Below are 20763 nucleotides of genomic sequence, written 5' to 3'. Positions count from 1 at the left end.
TTCTGGCCTCTGCAGGTAGGCACTGCATGTATGTACGTGCGTGTGTGTGCGCGTGCTCGCTCGTGCACGCAGGGATTTCTCCAGGATGGCTGGCTGGTGAGCCCAAGGGCCCTCCTCCCTCAATCTCCACGGTACTGAGGTTTCAGGAATGCACTAGCTTTTTAAGTAGGTGTTGGGGCCCTACAATTGCACAGCAAAGCACTTCACAGACTGAGTCAACTCCCTAGTCCCTCTGTTCTGAAACAGGCTATGTAACTCATCCTAGCCTAGAATTCAGGGTACTTCATCTACCTCAGTCTCTCAAGTTCTGCAGTTAAGCTAGATGGCCAGCACCAATGGCCATCTAGATTGCTCTTTCTCTTGGTGCTGCCAGGACCAGCCCTATGTGGATCCCACACCTTTTGAGACAAGTGTAGCCCTAGCTGTCCTTTCTAGAGCCACCTGACCTCAACTCAGAGATCTACCTGCATCTGCGTCCTTGGGGCTAGGGTTAAGAGTGCACACCAAGACACCCTCCTATTTGAGGTAAGGTCCTATGTAGCCTAGGTTAGCCTCCAGCTCACTATGTAGTTGGCAATAGCTGGGAAGTCCTGATCCTTCTGCCTCCACCTTCCAAGTGCTGTGATGACAGGTGTGTGCCACCAATGCCAGGTCCTACCTGGCTCTATCTGGTAATTCTACCAGACTCAGCTGTAACCCACCTCTCCCAGGAGTATTAGGGTCTCCTTCTTTCGCCTTGGCTCTCAGGGAAGTCCATCTGTGCTGCATAACATTAAGTACAGCAAGGTTGTAGATGGGGTGAGGTCAACCTAATGACTCCCTTGAGTGGGGCATGTCATCATCACGGGTGGCCCTGCAACTCCACGGAGCCATCTGCTGCAGACTGAGCTGACAGAACCCTAATTCTTGGGTCTCAAAGGCAGCAGCAGGGGACAGTAAATAGACTTATGGTCACACTAATTCCAGCACTGAGGAAGAGGCTGGAAGATCTAGGAGTTTGAGGCCAGCCTGGACTATATAGAGACCCTGGCTGTTCTGAAATCAAAATTGGCAACAAAACAGATTTGTAGGCTGCAGCTTACCTATCATGGCCAATATGGCCCTGGGCTCCATCCTTATCATTTTGTATGGTGTTTGCAAGGCCATTCTCAGCAACACAGTGAGTTAGAGGCCAACCTGGGCTACAGGAGACACTGGCTGAAACATATTGTTCAGCCTTTGCCCACCAGCTTTGCTGAGAAAAGCTATCCTTTAATAATTAAGGACAGGAAAACTGAGGCAGGCAGGGTCCCAGGCCTTCTTCCAGGGTCCTAACTTTGAGACCTCAGCTTGATGTCCCCAGAACTCCCTCCATTATATCCCCACCTGCTCAGTGAGTCAAGAGTCCATGTGTGGGCACAGCCTAGTAACAGGTGGTAGCCCTGGACAGGTCCTTTCATAGAGCTAGGTTCCTTCGTCACCAGCTTGTCCAGAAAGCCAGCACTGGCACTACAGGCCCTGGAAGCTGGTAGAAACCAGAGCCCCAAGACCATGCAGTCTCTGGAGCCATGGCTACCCAGGAATGGGTTGCACCTGTGCCCATAGCCACAAGGCCCGAGAAAGGATAGAGGGAGGTAGCTGCCCATTCTGCCTAGGGATCAGGTGGGCAGCCTGCCTTCTGAGGAGCCCATAATGCCCACATCTGGGTTCTGTGCTATTCCGGCCCAGGCACCTTCACCAGGCTCCACCCCTGGCTCTGGATGTGCTGAGATGTGCCCTTGACACCTAGGGACTCTGCCAGTCTCTCCCAAGCTGAAACTGCTGTGATCAGTGTGGTTGGTCACACTAAGCTACCTGGATGTAGCAAGTTCTAGGCCAACCAGGGACACACACAGAAGCCCTGACTCAAAAAAACAAACAAAAAGGCAAACACATACAAAAAGTCCAACATGTGATTGCACCATTCCCGTGATGTAAGACATTCTCACTAGGTAGCCCACGGTGGCCCGAAACCTGCCGTTTTCCCGACTCAGCCTTCCTAGTATTTAGGGATGTGAGGGGTGGATGCAGCTCATGGCAGAGGCGGAGATTAGGCATTGCTCTCCCACACCACACTGGGCACCCCAACTCTAGGCAGTAGGGGTCCCTGCACAGTGCAGGAGCTGCCAGCAGAGTGTGGTGGACAGCACCTGCTTGGACAACCTGGTTGGAGCATGTGAAGCCCCACATGGTGGCATCCTTGGGACATCTGAAAAAGGAATACTTTTGTCATCCCTGAGAGGGGCAGCAAGAAGGTACAGACACTCTTCAGACTTGTACAGTGCTCGGGCACCAGGTCTATATCAGCAAGTGTCATCTCTGTGTTACCAGGAGTGCTCTTCATTCAGATTGTGGGCAGGAGGCCTCAGGCTTCCCTTACAGGCCACTGTGGCTGAGTCTGACTGATTGGTGGGACAGGTGGGACCCTGGTGGGGTGGCTGCAGGCTGTGGCGAGGCTCTCATTGAGTCCCATGAACCCAGATCCACTGGGGTCTCCTCTGGATCTCATGCAGGGCACTGACTTTGCACTATGCTGAGTCAGCTTATGCTCCCTGGAGCCCAGAGGGGTCCCCTGCTCCCACACCCCCTGCTAGGAAGGAGGCTGCATGTGCACTGCAGGAGCTGGGGCCCGGGAAGGGAGGTGAGGGTAGTGTCTCCTCATCCCTTGGCCTGCCCTTCTTCCACCTGCTGAGTGAGGTCACAACAAGCAATGGGCAGGAGCAAGCCTCAGCTTTCTTTCTTTCTTTCTCTTTCTTCATTTTGTTTGGTTTTCAAATGCATGGGCACAGGTCCCCTGCCACAATAGCATCACTGTCCCCAGAGGCAGCAGCCACTGTGCCGACAGGGACAAGGACACAGACTGCTGGGCGCTGGCTGTCACACTGCAGTCCGTGTGGGTGTGCTGGGCTGCTTCAGCCGCAGGGTTCTGCACAGCCAGCCGGCGAAGTCCACTTCCTCCCCCTCAGAGCGCTTGATGAAGGCGTGGTTCTGAAAGATGCAGGGCGTCAGTCACAGCCTGAGACCCAGGCCTGCTCAGGTGGCCTGGCAATCTCTGATCCATCTTGTGACTATGAGAGCCTGGGGCAGGTTTCCCAGGGAGAGGAGGTTGGCCCCTAAAACCCCACTGCTGACTCCTTGGCAGAGGAGACTTAGGTACAAAGGACACAGGAGGCCATGGCAGAGTTACAGGGAGCAAGGGCACCCACCCCATTCCCCTATCTTGGATGTCTACGGTTTTTGTTTGTTTTTTGAGACAGGGTTTCTCTGTGTAGCTCTGGCTGTCCTGGACTCACTCTATAGACCAAGCTGGCCTAGAACTCAGAGATCTGCCTGGCTCTGCCTTCTGAGTGCTGGGGTTAAAGGTGTGCAGTGCACCACACAATTGCTCCTTTTTGAGCAGTGCTCATGTAGCCAAAGCTGGCCTTAAAACTTTAGTCACCCTATAGGTGGAACAACATTATGAACTAACCAGTACCCCAGAGCTCCTGACTCTAGCTGCATATGTATCAAAAGATGGCCTAGTTGGCCATCACTGCAAAGAGAGGCCCATTGGACTTGCAAACTTTATATGCCCCAGTACAGGGGAGCGCCAGGTCCAAAAAGTGGGAGTGGGTGGGTAGGGGAGTGGGGGGGGGGTATGAGGGAACTTTTGGGATAGCATTGGAAATGTAAATGAGGAAAATACCTAATAAAAATATTATTATTAAAAAAAAAACAAAAACAAAAAACTTCTATAGTCAAAGTTGACCCTGACATTTTCATCTTCTTGCCTCACCTCCCAGAGTGCTGGGAAGATGGGTGTGTGCTTAAGCTGGCCTCCTCACTACTGCCATGGCGGGTGTGTATTCCTATGTTCATCTCTGGGCCTCTGGGGTGGAGCAGGGGTGCTCACATCTGTGCCTAGCATGGCTTGCTTTCTTAGGGGCCTAAAAAATAGACAGATGGTGCTTAAACCAAACTCGGTCTGTCCAGGAAGGGGTGTGTGTGTGTGTGTGTGTGTGTGTGTGTGTGTGTGTGTGTGTGGTGAGTCTCTGGGCTCCGCTGGTCCCACCCTGTGGGTGGAGGGCTCTCGGGGTGCAGGCCTATGAGTGTTTTCATCTCAGACAGTCCCTAGCCTCACAGGTGGCCTAAGCCCTTGATGGCTATGAAGGACATGGCCTCTGAGAAGCGAGAGGTGGCAACTGAAGCACACCCTCACCTCTGCACCACTTCGGGCACCAGATTGCTGAGACTGGCAGCATGAAGATTTTTCCCGTCCATGCAGACAGCCCCAATCCCTGGCCTAGGAGCCACCTCCACTCACCATCAGCAGCTTCAGATCTGCTCGCTCTGCTGGGTTCTTAATGAGACTGGGGGAGGGAGAAGACATGGATGTTACTCAGGAGCCCTGGCTCAGGTGTGTGAGGCATGACTCAACTTGCACCAGGAGCACTGCATTTTTACATTTTGGATGAAAGGGTCTTCTGTATCCCAGGCTGGCCTTGAACTCACTAGCAGATGATGACCTTGTCTTCCAGAATGCTGGTATGTCAGGAGTGCATCTCTAGCCCCTGTATCCCCACAACTCAATTCCTAATGAATTAGTAAACTGAAGGGGAGAAGACCCTGGTGGGAGGCAGATACAAGGTGGCACAGTCCACTACCAAGCAGAGACAGCACCTTGGGGGACACACACATGGCCTGCCTCTGGAGCCCCATGCTCCAGAGGCACAACAGACCAGACGTCAAGGGGCTGGGGAGTCCAGCAGCTCAGCTGCCCCCACACCACCACCAGGCCCATCGTGTGGGAGCGCAGGACACAGCCGGGCCATGCATGGACCCTCAGCACCCAGCTGTGTGATTTTGGGAAATACTCTGACCCCTAACTGCACACCATAGCCCAGAAACCCACAGCTGGAGTGTGAGGCTGCCCCACCCATCCCATGGGCCCATCTCACCATTTATTCACAAACTCCTGGAAGTCTGAGCTGAACACACCACTGGGCAGCTTGGGAGGTGGCTGTGGAGGACAGGGAAGGATCACTTAGGTGGCTGCAGGAATTGCTGGCCACCCCATCATCTGGCCGGGCTCCTCCGGTTCAGCTTTTACCAACACTATCTAGTGGGTGGGGACGCCTGTGGTACAGGGTAAAGCCCTTCCTGTGACGGTGGCTCCAGACTTCCTGGGAGAAGTGCTGGCTGAGCTGGACTATCAATGCCAGGAACAGTGGCAGCCCTGTCCTAGGCCACAAAGCCCATCTTCTGCCAGTGTTCTTCACCCCTGGGCACAACCATGCGCATTCACATGTGACCTTGGCTCCCTCTGGAGACTTGCTTGGATTTGTTGTTGTTCTATTTCTGGCTGCTTTTGAGTCAGGGTCTCACACTGTAGCTAAGACTGTTCTGGAAGCTACTGGGTGTCTCAAGGCAATCCTGCCTCAGCCTTGGACACAAGGGTACTGGGTTCCAATTAGTCTGCCCTAGGAGCCACTTTCTGGGCCTGTGGATGTGAGCCAGCCCCTCACCTCACTGGAGGAGGATTCTAGGCAGGAATTCACTCTCCCATGCCTCCAGCCCTCTTTCTATGAAGCCAGCCACAGTACTGGCCTAGGGTGGCCCTCACTGACCTCCAGCCACAGTACTGGCCTAGGGTGGCCCTCACTGACCTCCAGCCACAGTACTGGCCTAGGGTGGCCCTCACTGACCTCCAGCCACAGTACTGGCCTAGGGTGGCCCTCACTGACCTCCAGCCACAGTACTGGCCTAGGGTGGCCCTCACTGACCTCCAGCCACAGTACTGGCCTAGGGTGGCCCACACTGACCTCCAGCCACAGTACTGGCCTAGGGTGGCCCTCACTGACCTCCAGCCACAGTACTGGCCTAGGGTGGCCCACACTGACCTCCAGCCACAGTACTGGCCTAGGGTGGCCCTCACTGACCTCCAGCCACAGTACTGGCCTAGGGTGGCCCACACTGACCTCCAGCCACAGTACTGGCCTAGGGTGGCCCACACTGACCTCCAGCCACAGTACTGGCCTAGGGTGGCCCACACTGACCTCCAGCCACAGTACTGGCCTAGGGTGGCCCACACTGACCTCCAGCTCAAGAGTCCTGCCTGAGCTGCTGTGTAGCTTGGATCACAGGCATGATGAAGATGCTGGATGGCTTTCTGACTGGGAACTGCAGAGGTGCAGCCCACAACATCCCCTCCCCCAGGAAACTCCAGGGTGGGCCAGCCAATTCCCTGAATGAAGTACCTGAAGGCCAAGAGTACAAACCTCATTCACTATGTAGTCCAGCAGCTCAAAGATGGCCATGGCCGGTCGGCTGTCCATCCCATGACCTACTTGACAGTACAAAGAACACATAACTGTGAGGGACACAAATCTTGAGAGAGCCGGTCCTTCTGCCAGGTTGTACTTCTACACTCTCACAGGCTGGAGGATGCTCTGTGGGTGGGGGAGGGGACTGGCAACTCAGCAGGAACACCAATGTGACCTCTCAGAGCAGCTGCTGGGTATTCGGAACAGGTGGATGCTGACCCTTGCCCAAGGCCCTGATGCCCAGCAGCTGAACTGCACCATTTGCCCATCTTGTCATGGGCTGCCTTGAGACTTAGGCAGTGAGCTGGCCTAGTGTCACCACCAAAGCTCGCCAAAGGATTGGGGCCAACTGAGGACTGTGTCCTGAGATCTGGTGTCAGGGCGAGTAGCCAGTGTGGGGCACAGGATGGGGAGGGGGCTCTCTGCTCTTTAAAGGCATGTGAAGCACACACCATACACTGAATATACAGGGAATGAGTCCAGCTACACGCAGGGAACTCCAAGACATAGTACTTGATAAGACCTAGACACAAAAGTTACATAGTGTGGCATCCACAACAGGAAATGTCCACAGCAGGATAATGGGTGGGGTGGGGTTGGTGTGTGCAGGGGCTAGGGCCAGGTAAGTGACAAGGTGATAGCATCCATGAATGGGATTCCTTTAGGGGTGGCTGAAGGTTCAAGAACCAGATAGAGGTAATGGACACTCTCATCTATGGATATGCTAACCACTGGACTGCAGGGCTTCCAGGAAGCAAACAGTGGTGTTTATGTTGTGTGTCTGCAGTTACAAAGTCACCCATTCCATGACTTAAATCCCAGGAGGTAGGTGCTCTGCAGTAGCTCTGTCCCACACCAGGACCTTGTCCCTGCCCCTCAGTGGCCAAGGCAGCCACTCCAAGGGCTTGATTGTCTCCTTAGGTCCCCTGGAAACTAGTTTCCCTCTATTCTGTGCTTCCTGTGCCACCAAGGCCCCAGGGATGTCACCAGGTTACCTGCATCTGGGGCTTCCTGGATGACAGGCTACAGATGTGTAGGCTGCAAGCAGTGGGTGGCTCCCTTTGTACTCCTGCCCCCATTTACACATTTTCACGTAGAAATGCCCGGGAAACCCAGCAACCAGCTGAGGCCTGACCTAGAGTGGAGTTTCCGGGCCTTCCAGCTGGCAGCAACAGGTGCAGCTGCCCTGGACGGAGAATGAGATTCTCGCTGCGTGTAACTCTGTCCCCAGAAAGCCCAGGACCATCTGAGGACTGCTGACCACAGCAAGCCCTGTCCAGGGGACAGCTGGTACAGAGAGGGCCATCAGGGTGGCAGCTGATTCCCCACCCATCCCTCTCCAGCTAGCTGTAATGTCCCATACCACTGATGGGGCGTCCAGGGGGCCTGGGCCTCGGGGAGACACTATGGGGTTCTCCGTCTGCCCCGTCCACCACAGGCCGGCCAAAGCTGGCCTCTAGTTCCTTGGCATCAGGTGGGGGAATGGGATACCTCCCGATGGCCAGCTCCACCAGCGACAGCCCCATGCTCCAGATGTCCGACTGCACAGAGTAGTGGGTGCCCTGCAGCCGCTCTGGCTGTCAAAGAAACAGAACACAGCTGGGATTGGTAGCAACAGGGTAGGGTCCCACACACAAGCAGACAGACCCCACTGAGGATGCATGTTCAGAGGCTAGGACACTCACGGACATGTAGGAGCGTGTCCCTACAAACGAGTTGGCCATGGAGTCGATCAGCTGGCCGCTCACCCCGAAGTCGCACAGCTTAATCTCCCCGCGAGAGTTCACCAGGATGTTGGAGGGCTTCACATCTGCAGACAGGGTCAGGGGTGAGGCTGCAGCCACTGTGTCCTACCCAGGCTAGCCTGGCCCATTTAGCTCTGTGCATGGCAGCCTGGCCGCTTACCTCTGTGCATGATCTGGTGCTTCTCTCGGAGGTAGGCCAGGCCCCGGAGCACCTACAGGAAGGTCAGAGCTGGGTAGCCTGTGTATCCAGGGCAGCAGGGCTAGGCTGTGATGAGCCTCCCTGGCCACAGGGCAGTGCCATGGCAGGCACGTGATATATACATCCCCAAGTCCCATACAGGAACCTGCAGCAAGCACATGGACACTGTATTTCAAAGTGAGGGCCCAGGGCTACCTCAAACCCACTGCATCTCTGCCTTCGTCCCTCAGCTGTTGAGGTGACAGGCATATACTACCATGCCTGGAATTTTTTGTTTGTCTTATTTTTTTGTTTTTTTGAGACAGGGTTTGTGTGTGTAGCCCTGGCTGTCCTGGAGCTCACTATGTAGACCAGGCTGGCCTTGAACTCAGAAACCCACCTGCCTCTGCTTCCCAAGTGCTGGGATTAAAGGCGTGCACCACCACTGCCCGGCTTTTTTTTTCCCCTGGAATTTTTTATTTCCTCTTTGAAGTCAGGGTCTCACTGTATTGCCCTGGCTGCCCTGCAGTCACTGTGCACAGCACCATGGCCAGCCCAACTAGTCATTCTTATCCAGGAAGCAAGGCGCTCACAGGCCCACGTGACGGTGTGGCCCGCAGAGAACCTCACATGGATGGGGATGTGATTTGGTCAATCTCCCAGGAAGCAGTAGCAGCCAACTTACCGCAATGCTGACCTTCCCCAAGATGTCTTCAGGAATCCGCTTGGCCTCCTTCAGTACCTGGTCCAGTGAGCCACCATCCTGCATGCAGAGATGACAGCAGCTGGTAGCTGGCTTTGTCAATAAGCCCAACCCAAACCCCAGGCAGGCCAACCCTGTCAGCCCCCTGCAGAGCTTGCTTTTCCAGGTTCCTAAGCATGTGTTTGTATGGGAGGCTGCAGAGCTCTGAGCTTGAGTGACAGAACCACTTCTGTCAAGAGCCAGCTCCTTGCACCAAGGACTGTGAGGACACAGGAGGTCCTTGGGCAGGACAAAAACAGGACTGGCTCACAGCTATTGCTCCTGGGATAGGCTGATGACCAGACCTGAAGCCCAAGGGCTGTGCCCCATAAAAGGGCATGAGGTGGCCTGCAGGTCGCCACCCTGGCTGTGCCTTACACCTAGGGTGTGTGACAGATGAGGAAATACTGCCCTGACTCCAGCTGGACCAGGAGACTAGGCAGTCACTGCCAGTGACACCTGTGTAGCTGATATCTGACCTGACACAAAGCAAGACCTCAGGAGTTAAGGTCAGGTCAGGTAGGGGCCTCCTCCGAGCTGCTCTGGATCCTCCCACTGCACCTGGTCCAGACGGGTACTGGGTCCCTGGAATCCTATGTTTTATCCACCTTCTCCACCCACCCTCTCCTTCCCCTTCTGTTATTCAAGGCAGGGCTTCTCTATGTAGGAATACCATCCTGGAACTTGCTCTGTAGACCAGGCTGGCCTCGAACCCAGTGATCCACCTGCCTCTGCCTCCAGAGTGCTGGGATTAAAGGTGTGTACTATCATGGTCCAGCACTATGTTGTTCTTATAGACAGACTAGAGATGACACTGGCTGGGCACTAGGGAAGGACATGGTACTATCTAGTGAGGACAGCAAGGTCATCATTTCTCTTAGGTCACACTAGACCCTGCAGGGCTGAGCACTCTGCCTGGCCTCTCTCAACTCTATCCTAGAAGTTCCTGAGTGTGACAGCAACAGGCATCTCAGATTTGGCCAAGTTTCTGGCAGGATCATCTCCAGGGTTGAGCCTGGGTGATCTTAACCAGGTCATAGTGTCCCAGGGCAAGATGGAGACCTGAGTGCTGCTGGCCAGCCCCTGCGTACACTTCCAGGACTCTAGAAACTCACTGTTCCATTGAGCAACAACACACTTTCTTAAGGAGATCCAACACAGCCCAGGCTGAGCCCCCAGAACTTCCTGCTCTCCCTGCCATGGGCACACTGCAAATGACAGTGTGAGCTCTCCAGCAGACTCCTGGCAGGTGTCCCCACTTAAGGACACCCAGAAGAGCTTCCCTTCTGTGCTAACTGGGCGTAAGTGTGGCAGTAGGAAGGGGGCAGGGCCTCTTGAGAGGGTGGCCTAGAGGGAAGTCTGGCCTTGGATGAGGACAGCAGGACCCCAGCTTCTCTCTTTTTCCTTGGCTTCCAGATGTAGGCTGAGCAGTTCTGCCACCTCCACCCCATCCCACCCCCGCTCCCCGAGCCTTTTTTCAAGCTGGGGCTGGAACATTCCAGATCAGTGACAAGGCCCTGTGCACCCAAGCTTTCAGACAGAGATCATAGTTCCAATTAGCCCAGGGTAGGCCACAGGCATAGACACAGCTATGGCCTGGGTGTCATCTTGACCTTTCTAAGTCTTGTTGAATGTGGACCACTGTAGTGTGGTACCCAAAGAGCTGTACCACTGACAACAACTGCATTTTCCTACTCTTGAGTGACAAGTTCTTTCTCGGCGGGGGCTGAGGGGTAGGGGTGGGGCTGCCTAATACAAGCCAATAATAGCAAGTGAGGAGAGCCCACTGCTGCCTGCACCACAGGTCTGGGAGCCACACTGGTGGCATAGTCACTCCCCGACTTCAGTCTCTGGAGCTGAACACTGTTTCTGTGTCACCCCCACAGAAAATTGAAAGTGGACTAGGCCCAGGACCAGCCAAAAGGCCACCCAACATCCCCCAATCCCTAAAGGTAGGCTTTCCTTTATACCATGTAACCTATGACTTAAAACCAGACTGCATCAGCCGGCAGGGCAGAGTGGCCATTTTTTCTTGACATTGAGATAGGGCTGCATATGACCTTCTCGTCCTTGTACGAGATGGTGGCCATATACCATTGCCTGGCTCAGTTTTGTTTTGACATAGTGCCTTGCTATGTAGCTCAAGCTGGCCTCAAATTCAAGGCAATCCTCCTGCCTCTGGGAGCTTCCTGTCCCAACACAGTATGAGAGGCACCTGTAGGCATGGAGGACACCTGTGTCTCTTATAGTACAGACTGTAGCCACTCCGGCAATGAGAGCCATGTTCCTTAGGCTAGAGTCCCCTTCCTGCAGGGGACCAGGAGGCCTGTGGACCAATGGATGCAACATCTATGAAGGGATTGGAGGGAGTGTCCACTTATCCCTGAGGCAAGCATGGTAGGCTCAAAGGAGAGGCAGACTCACAGCTAGGTGTGAAGGGACCCAACAGTCGCCTGCATCTTTCTCAAATTCAGTTCCTGCTTCTCATACCCTAATGGTCTGAAGCACAGTTGAAGACCAAAGCAGCTGCCAAGCCTTTTGGTGAGTCCCAGGGTTCTTGCACCTGACTCAGCAGGTTGGGGTCTCTTTTTGGCCCAAGTTCTCCATCCTGCCCAACTCTGAAGACCCAGACTGTTACCTAGAGAGCGAGGAGTGCAGCTCATCTGAAGCTGGGGACCCACAGGCCTGGCTGCATCCTTCCAGTTCAGAGCTTAGCTCACAGCCACAGAACAGGAACCCACTTCCCACAGGGGGTGCATGCTTCCTGGAGCAGGTGCAGAGGGTGAGCAGGCCCTCCCTCCCGCCCTCACCATGTGCTCCATGCAGATGCTGATCTCGCCATCACTGTAGAAGGCCCCATAGAAGCCCACGATGTAGGGCGAGTTGCACTCGTGCAGCACCTGCAGCTCCCGGATGATCTGGTTGCGCACGGCTGGCTTGATCTCCAGGTGGATCAGCTACAGGAAGGAAGAGCAGCTACTCAAGAGGAAGGGGCGAGTGGCCAGCAAGCCCTTCAGCCCCAATCCTGGCACACACCCGAGAGAAGGGAAGGCCCAGGCATCGATCTGTGGATGACAGAGATGGCTAGTGACAGAGCATGGTGATGCAATGTTTTCACGTTTTCAGTAAAATTGGTTTAAAAATGAAGATTTTGAAAAGGGAATGTCACTATTCTATTCCTGTGGGGGAAAAGATACACCAAGCTACCCAATGCACCCAGGCAACATCAGCACCCCAGACCCTTTCTCCAGACACACCATTCCCACAGGCCTTGGTGGCCACTGAGGACTCTAAGCTCTCTCCAGAGCAGTGTCATCCTTCCACTCACTGTCCTTCCAGAGAGGAGGCCAAACAGAGAAGGCACTGTGAGGGAGCAACCAGAATCCACAAGCCTGGAACCCAGTGCCCAGTGGGAAACAACTGTGGCCAGGCCTGTGAGCGCCACACAGCAGACCCATGTCTCTAGATTTGCCAGGGAGACCAGATGTCACCAGCAGAGTCTGCTGTAGCTCTGTAGGAAGCACAGGTAGAGCCTGCAAGAGAGGTCCAAGTTTACACCCAGCACCAGGAAAAATGAAGTGAGTCCTACTACTGCTCCATTGTAGGCTATGGTCACATGGGCAGCCTGGAGACAGGTGCTCTGCATGGGCAAGGCAGGGTCTAAAGTGGAGAGACATGTTACAGTGGAAACCCCTGCTAGGGGCCTTCACAGAAACCACAGCGAGGTGTCCTGGTCTAACTGCTGAGCAGGAAGGGTAGTCAGGGCAAGCTGGAGGCCTTTCCACAAAGAGGGTGGACACAGAGCGACCCAGAGAATACTGGGGGCATGAGGGAGTCAGCTGAGCTTGGGACAGGTAAGAGGCTTAGGAAGTGTCCCAGTGACCTTGTGGTCTCTGTAGGTCCTGCCCCGACCCTGTAGTCAGTTTTCCAGGACCCTCAGGGTTCTGGACAAGGGTCCCAGTATGGCTTTCTATCCCAACAGGCCAAGGGGACATGTCATGATTCTCCTTCCTCCCCAGGTCACGCGCTGGCTCCCATACCAAAGACGGTCTGGTGGAACTATAGTTTTCTCAAAACCTACTTTTAATGACTCATTAACTTCCCTTCTAGCCCACTACCTACCAGAGGTAGTGAAAAAGAAAGGATACGGGCGGGAGAAGTGGACCTGTTTAGAAAGATTCTTTGGGTGCCGGGCATGGTGGCGCACGCCTTTAATGCCACTCGGGAGGCAGAGGTAGGCGGATTTCTGAGTTCGAGGCCAGCCTGGTCTACAAAGTGAGTTCCGGGACAGCCAAGGCTACACAGAGAAACCCTGCCTCGAAAAACCAAAAAAAAAAAAAAAAAAAAAAAAAAAAACCAAAAAAAGAAAAAGGAAAGGTTCTTTGGAGCAACCCCATCTGTGTTGTCTGGAAATCAGCAGTTCAGTTCACAGGTCAGCAGTGGCAGCTCGATCCACTTGCAATCATTTTTCACAAATACACCAGTAGTCCAGTTCAGTAGAGTCAGGAGAGCAAACACGCATCAGCAGTGATGTATAACTTAGCAGAGTCAGCTAGGCCTCAGCCTGGGCACGAGTCAGCAGAAGAGACCAAGGCCAACAGGAACACCAGGAGAAGTTCTCGGCTGTGACTCTCAGCCTGGTGCAGAGGTACCTGCATCTGGGAGATCCTCCAAGTAGCCATGCAGGCAGTGCCTGCTGTCCACGGGCACCATTTCAGTGGAAACCAACAATCTCGGTACTCTTGCACTCAGAAACCACAGAACAGGCTGCGGAGATGGCTCAGTGGTTAAGAGCACTTGCAGGGACCAGACTAATGTTTCTGGCACCATGTGTGGCTGCTCACAACGGGCTGTGACTCCACCTCCTTTCTGCCTCTGGGCACCCATAGACAAACTTTTTTTTTCTTTAAGTAAATCACAGGTTAGAGAGATGCCTCAGTGGTTAAAAGTACTAGCTGCTCTTCCAGAGGTTCATGGTGGCTCACAGCCATCTGTAATGTCTTCCTCTGGCACACAGGTATAGATGCAGACAAAGCACTCCTATACATAAAACAAAACAAAACCCCTTGCTCTTGTTCTCTTGCTCTTGCTCTCCTTCCCTCCCTTCCCTCTCCCCCCCCCCCAACCCCCATGTGCTCATGGCCGGCCTCTACTCCTCTATTTCTCTACTCTTTCTCTCTTTGCCTTTCTCTGCCTCTACCACCCTCCTAACTCCCCTCCACATACCCTTAATAAACTCTATTCTATACTAAAAAGAAAAAAAAAACAAACTTAAAATGTGTACCAAAGTAAAACCACAAAACAAGAGCCCAGTGTGGGGCCACACACCTTATGACAAACCTAAGGAGACTGAGGCAGTGGAGTTAGGAGGTCCAGGCCAGCAGGGACAACAGAGCAAGGTCTTGTTTCAGCGTGGCACAGATCTTTGTGAGTTTGAGGCCAGCCTGGTCTATAGAGTGAGTTCTAGAATAACCACGGCTATGTAATAACACCCTGTCTAAGATCCTGCACCGGACAGGCACGCCTTTAATCCCAGCACTTAGGAGGTAGAGACAGGCAGATTTCTGAGTTTGAGGCCAGCCTGGTCTACAGAGTGAGTTCCAGGACAGCCAAGGCTACACACAGAAACCCTGCCTCAAAAAAGAAAAAAAAAATTCTTGCATCAAAACAACAGTATTTTCCACACGAAGGTTAAGCGTCCATCATCTGAGAGCCACACACATTTTAAAACCCCAAATGCTCAACCAAGCCTAGCACAGTAGCCCAGACTGGTTTGAACCTACCTCCTGTACCCGGGGCCTCCCATGTTTCACAGACTTCATAACTGTGACAAGTACGGAATCCCCTCTCCTGCCACCTGCCAGGAAGTCCACGTGTTTGGACATGGGACCATATGGTAGGACTGCATTTCTTGGTGTCCACATAACTGGGGCCCGTGGGGCCCAGGTCTGCTCTGAAAACCTTGGACAAGCTGGAAGCAAATGTGGGCAGTCAGTGGAATGTGTCAGTGCGTTGGAGCCCTGGGGAACTGGAGTGCCAGGGAGCCAGGATGGATGTCTCTTTCAGTGCTGAGCCTGGAAGAGGAACTCACAAGGCCTCATCCAGACATTTGTCTGCCACTTCCTTAGTCCTGCAGGGTACAGACTAGAGGCTGAGGAGCCATTTGAGTGGCAATGTGTGGTCCTGGCCTCTTGGCCCACATCTGTCTCCAGCCGTCTAAATGCATGGTGGCCACCTGGTGCAGCTCAGACACAGGCCCTGGACACTTGGATCTCTGCCGCTCAGGAGGACTTGGATCCTTTGCATGGACCTGACTGCAGGTCTCTGTGTACCCAGTGCTGGTAGTGGAGCCAGCGTGTAAGCAAGATCTATCAGGAAGATGTGGAAATGGGGTGCAAAGGCTGGAAGATACTTCCTCTGTGACTAGAAACAGTCTGCAAGATAAGCAGAGCCTAATACCACAACAGGTTCCGGAGGCTCTGTCTTTGACAAATGCCATGGCAACCTGTCTAGAGCCTGGACCAGAGGACATAGAAGTTTCCAAGAACATGCAATCCTAAGCCTGTTCCTGCCTTGCTCACTGTGCCATTAACCTGTCACCAGCTTCCAGCAATCACACACAGGTAAAAAGTTCTATGCATGGTGCTCTTGTCAGGGAGCAGTTGGCATGGAGATGAGGCCTTCAGGCTGCATGAGCTTTGGACAAAAAACGCCACTAGCTGTGGAGAACCAGCTTCCAGCCCGAGTATGCTACAGCCCCACACAAGTTCTGCTCCCCATACCAGGCTCCAGACACAAGGGGCCCAGAGGGTCAAAGATGTCACTAGAGATTAGAAGACCAAAAATGGATTGGGCATGTTGGACCTCCTGCACTGTCTGTCCACTGTTGCTGACGATCACTCCCATGTGGCAGACAGGGCATGCTAGCCGATGGGATGCACACAGCTCTCGACATTGCCCATCAGGAGGGACCTGCGTCCAGACACTGCTGAAGCTCAGCTCCCACACAATCGGCGCCTCTGTTGCAGCCAGCACATCACAGCTGCCCGGAAGATGAGAGGGAGCTCCCAGGTGATTCGGGCCTCCTCTTCCGCCCTCTGAATGTCACAGCACTGTTCTGCATGAGGTGGGTGGAGAGTCCAGGATGCCAAAGCCAGAATCTTCAGGGCCAGTAAAGGACTCTGGCTGGGAATGAGGTGGCTCCCATTGCTCAATAACCAGCTAGAGACTTCAAGAAAGGTCAGGTGTGTCGACACACCAGCACCCTGATGTGCAGGTGTCACCATTGGTGATGTCCTTATCTCACTGTTCCACACCTTGAGGGGACTCTTGGCACTAAGGGAGATAAGCCAGGAGGCAGGCAGGCAGGGTCCATCTTCAGCTGGCTAGAATCCTGCAGGTTGAGGATCTTCATCTTTTTGCCAAATCCCTAGAATCCTGCGTGCACACCCACCAGCCTCCTGCCTACATACACCGGCCTCCAGGAGCCCAGTCTACACACAAACACCAGCCTCCTTGTAGCTGGAATGGGCAACCTACAAAGTGGTAAGCTTTCAAATAAGAAAAGCAGGTGACCCTGTGACAGGGTGACTTCATTCAATCAGCCGAAGGTAGAAAGCAGGGACACTGCTTCCAAGTAGCCTTCAAGCCTGCTGAGGCTCCAGCGTGCCCATCTTCCCTGACCCCTTACCAACCAGCAGGCAAATCCACCATCACAGGCACCCACTCTCTCTCTCAGCAGAGCCTGCCCAGTGTACTGAGACACTGGGTTGATGCCCAGCACCATCCCAATAGAACCAAGCTCTCTGCTCTGAGCACGGAACCCCATCAGTCCTGCTGCTCTGCAGAGCGGAACCTGGTTTATTGTGTTTGGTTTCTTTCCACACTCAGCCTCAGGTAGCCCAGGCTGGCCTTGGACTCAGGATGCTGCTGAGGATGACTTTGCACTTCTCATCATCCTGGGATAACAGGCGTGCACTTCATGCCGGGTTTACATGAGACTAGGGATGGACCCCAGGGCGGTGTGTGTGCTGGCCCAGCGCTCTGCCCACTGAGTTAGGACCACCCTGGCAGATCATCACAGACTAACAGGCATGCAAACTCCATGCACGGTCTTTCTCTAGCTAACCATCAGTGCCTCACAGACCAGCCTGGCAAGAGTTTTGTCTTGGAAGGTAAGAACATTTGGTGCATGCCAGGCTAGAACTCACCAGTATGCCACATTCCTGCCAGAGAATCCAGCAGAGGCAAAAATCTCTTGTGAGTTACAGGCCTCTACAGAGCAAATTCCAAATGGACCAGGGCTTCACAGTAAGACCCTGATCCAGCATCATATGACCAACCACAGAAGACGACAGGACAAATGCCCACCCAGAACCTTCTCACCTTTCTGGCCATAATGAGGCCTGACGGCCTATGCCGGGCCTTGGTGACCACTCCACCATTGCCGGCACCCAGCTCTGAGATCCTCTCAAAGTCGTCGTCCTTGAGCTCACCGACCTTAGCCTTCTGGGTAAGGAAGGCCTCCAGCCGTTTCCTCTGCTGCTCATCCAGGTCCAGCTCTTCCAGCTTCTTCTGGAGGTCCACCAGGTTTGCCCTGCAGCACCCCAGGAACAGAGGGTGAGCCAAGGACCTGAACCCCACGCCTGCGCTCCAGGATTCCCATCATGTGGGAAAGGGACACATTACTAGACTCAGAGGCTGGGTCTCCAGGTAAGGAGGAATCATGACAAACTGCCTCAGAGAACCCCCAGTACCCCCAGGCTACATGAAGAGGCAAAGGAGCAGAGGCCAGGTGCACCAAGGCCTAGGCCAAGACCCTGTCTTTATGAGGGCATTTCAAGTAGCTTTGGAGCCAAGAACCAGGCCCAAGAGGGAGGAGATTAAAGTGGCAGCAGCCATATCTGGGATTTAATTGTATATGTGATTATGCGAATCAAAGTTGAGGCCACCCACACACTAGGTACACCCAGATCCAGCCCCTCACTGGTGGATTCTAGGTAGAGGGGTCTATCCTTTGTGACCGGGCCTAAAAGCTACCCAGACCACCCCTGAATGCACACTGTGACCTAGTGTGGCTTGAATTGATCATCCTTCTTCAGCAGCACCGGCTTGGCTTTTATAACTAAGAAACCTGCTGGGCGGTGGTGGCACACACCTTTAATCCCAGCACTTGGGAGGCAGAGGCAGGTGGATTTCTGAGTTCGAGGCCAGCCTGGTCTAAAGAATGAGTTCCAGGACAGCCAGGGCTACACAGAGAAACCCTGTCTCAGAAACAAACAAACAAAGAAGCCTGTTCCCACCTCCATCTTCATCCAAGGGGAGGGGAGGCCCTCAGAAAAGCCACCCACCTGACCGTCTGTCACACCCAGTTCTTGCACACACATCCCATGAGCCTGCTAGCATGAGAATGCACCAGTCACCCTTACAGGACCCCAGGCTGTACTGTATGTAGCCCTTGGAGCACTCAGCACCTTCTGGCTGCCCCTTTATCTTGTCCTTAGCTCCTGGGAAGCACCTAAGCCCTCCCATGTCTCCCAGTGGGTGTTTTAAGCCATTAGCTTTGGCTAGCAGGATGCAACCTCCAAGACCTAGCACCCCCTTCTCTGACATTTCTCATCATGGGCTTCAGTCTCTTCAGGCACTTCCCCCAATGCCTCAGGTCCCCCTCATGCCATTACTATAAGTTCCACACTGGAGAGCCTTCTCCCCATTCTTTCCTGGAACACCACATCCCAGGCCATCTTTATGCACTCTGGGGTCCTCAACAGCTGCCTTCAGACTTGAGGCACTTCCATCATGCTGATATTCCCACAAAGGGTTGTCTCACCCAGTCTTTCCTGACAGAGGCCTCCCTGGTCTGGTATCACTCAAGGATCCTTAGGCTGTCCTTGCCTGGGACACCCCTCTTTTCCCTTCAAGAAGACCAGCCTTCCCCTTCTCCTCCCAAAAAAAACCCTTATCCCTAACCTTATTTGAGGGGAGGGGGTCCTTACTTGACCCTTTTTCAGGAAGGCTTTGTACCCAACTGCATCACTCATCCCACCCCATCATAGTGAGTCAGTTATCCCCCACACCGACCTCCAAGGGCACTGTCCACTTTCCACTAGGTCACCATGTACTCCCGCAAGCCAGGCTCTCCTCTGTACCTCCCCTTGCTCCTTCCAACAGGTTCCTTCCCTCTGCCCCTGCAAGGCCAGCCTTGCCTCCTGGGGCTTCCCCAGACAAGTCATGCCTTCAACTGCTCCACTCACCTGGCACCCAGTCTTAAGCGCTGTACTAGGCTACTCCGCACGGCCTCTGTCCCTCTAACCATACCACACCTCACACACACACCCGGAAAGCCTCACTGCTCCCCTGATTCTCCTGGCCACCTTCAAGACCCCTTCTTTCTTGGGTCTCCAATTGCCCTGCCTCTTTTCAGGCCCCTCTCCTTACCCCAAGTCATACCTCTCTCTAGCTCCCCTTTCTTGGTCCCAACACCTGCAGGACCTGCCCCGCTCTTGTACCCACACCGCCCCCTTTGCCCCCTCAGCTTCCCCTTCAACAGCAGAGATTTTCCCAGAGCCATTCTCTCAGATCCCCGCACCTTGTCCCCATCCCTACCCTGCCTCAGTCACTGCTACTCTCCAGACCAACTTTTCTAAAGCCAAGTTCCGGTCGAGGCCCCGCCCCTCTACGCTCACAGGACTCAGGGCTCTCCCCTTGGGCCACGCCCTCGATAAGACCACCAGCCTCACTGCTCTGGCCCTGACCCCAACCAGGCTTTGTTCTAGTCCTCAGAGGCCACGCCCCTCTAAGCTCACAGGCCACTCACCTTAGACCACGCCCCTTTCCCCAGGTCAAGCTGACACACCACGTGACTCACCCAACTGGCCCTGCCTTCACCACCATCCCCCCATAACCCCCCCCAAGCCCGAACCCCCAACCAGGCTTTGTTCCAGCCCTCGAACTCCACGCCCCTCTCACCTCCATTCACACCATTCTCAGGACCCCTGTCCTCCCGGGCGCGGCTATCCCTTCAGACCACACCCCCACTTGTGGTCACGCCCCCTTCACGCCGAGGCCCGCCCCTGTCCTCACACGCCCCGCCCACTCACTCGGAGGCGCCCTCGCTGGTGGGGGACGGGCCCTCGGCGATGGTAGGATTGATAGTGAGCGCCGGTAACACCGGCTTCCTCCGGGCCAGCATTGGGGCTCCACGGCCGGCGGCGGCGCCTCAGCCGGGGCCCATAGGGGGCGGCGCGACGCGGGCCCGGGGCTGCGGCCTAGGCCGGGCAGAAGGTGGAAGGCGGACGAGCCGGGAGCGCCGGGGCGTGCAGACCGACGCCGAGGCCGAGTGAAGCTGACGCTGCAGCGCAGCCGGGAGGTCGGGGAACAGGGGGCGGCCACAAGCTCGCAGGCCGGGCTCTCGCGAGATCTTTTTCCGCGAGGTCCCGCCCTCAACCGAGGCGCATGCGCGAGGTGGCTCCCCGGTTACTGTAGGAGAGAGGGCAGAGGCGGACGATAAATTTAATGTCCGCGGCGGTGCAGTCGTCTGTACGATCAGCCTCCCGGGGTCGGCGGGGTTACAGACCTGCCAGCATCAGTCGACTCAGACTTGTTTAGTTTCATATATTTTTCTAGATTTGGCCGCTGGGACGGTAGGCCTGAGCTAGCTTTCCTGCTTTGCTGCGGCCCCGTGTCCTATAGGCGAGAGCGCTACCCACTGAGCCCTACTCCCTGCTGTTTGTTTTGTTGCTTGTTTTTTTTTTTTATTTTGAGACCGAGCCTCAGTAC

At 54.6% G+C, this 20763-nt stretch overlaps 1 protein-coding gene across 2 annotated transcripts; it reads right to left on the bottom strand.

Moving 5' to 3' along the window:
• Positions 1-2733: 2733 nt before the first annotated feature.
• On the bottom strand, positions 2734-20392 carry Map2k2 (mitogen-activated protein kinase kinase 2). 2 transcript variants are annotated; one of them, XM_021174198.3, is made up of 11 exons: positions 20085-20392; positions 17371-17581; positions 11796-11942; positions 8929-9006; positions 8226-8277; positions 8006-8130; positions 7684-7897; positions 6276-6343; positions 4956-5017; positions 4322-4367; positions 2734-3006 (listed from the first exon to the last, which is right to left on the bottom strand). In XM_021174198.3, the coding sequence occupies exons 1-11, from the start codon at positions 20174-20176 to the stop codon at positions 2896-2898; spliced, it is 1206 nt and encodes a 401-aa protein (XP_021029857.1). In that variant the 5' UTR covers positions 20177-20392; the 3' UTR covers positions 2734-2895. The 2 variants fall into 2 exon arrangements, with proteins under 2 accessions (XP_021029857.1, XP_021029858.1); XM_021174199.3 differs by having other exon boundaries at positions 6276-6340.
• Between the last annotated feature and the right edge of the window lie 371 nt (positions 20393-20763).

Source organism: Mus caroli, unplaced genomic scaffold (assembly GCF_978045245.1).
Source record: "Mus caroli unplaced genomic scaffold, Mus_caroli_1 scaffold_9, whole genome shotgun sequence".
Taxonomy (NCBI): Eukaryota; Metazoa; Chordata; class Mammalia; order Rodentia; family Muridae; genus Mus; species Mus caroli.
This window is presented reverse-complemented; position numbering and strand designations above follow the sequence as displayed.

Coding starts and splice junctions, on each gene's coding strand:
- Map2k2 (XM_021174198.3), bottom strand. CDS start 20,176: ATGCTGGCCCGGAGGAAGCCGGTGTTACCGGCGCTCACTATCAATCCT. Junction 11,943..17,370: donor GCCTCATTATGGCCAGAAAG/GTGAGAAGGTTC, acceptor TCCTTCCTGTAG/CTGATCCACCTGGAGATCAA. Junction 8,131..8,225: donor GCACCAGATCATGCACAGAG/GTAAGCGGCCAG, acceptor CCCTGTCTGCAG/ATGTGAAGCCCTCCAACATC.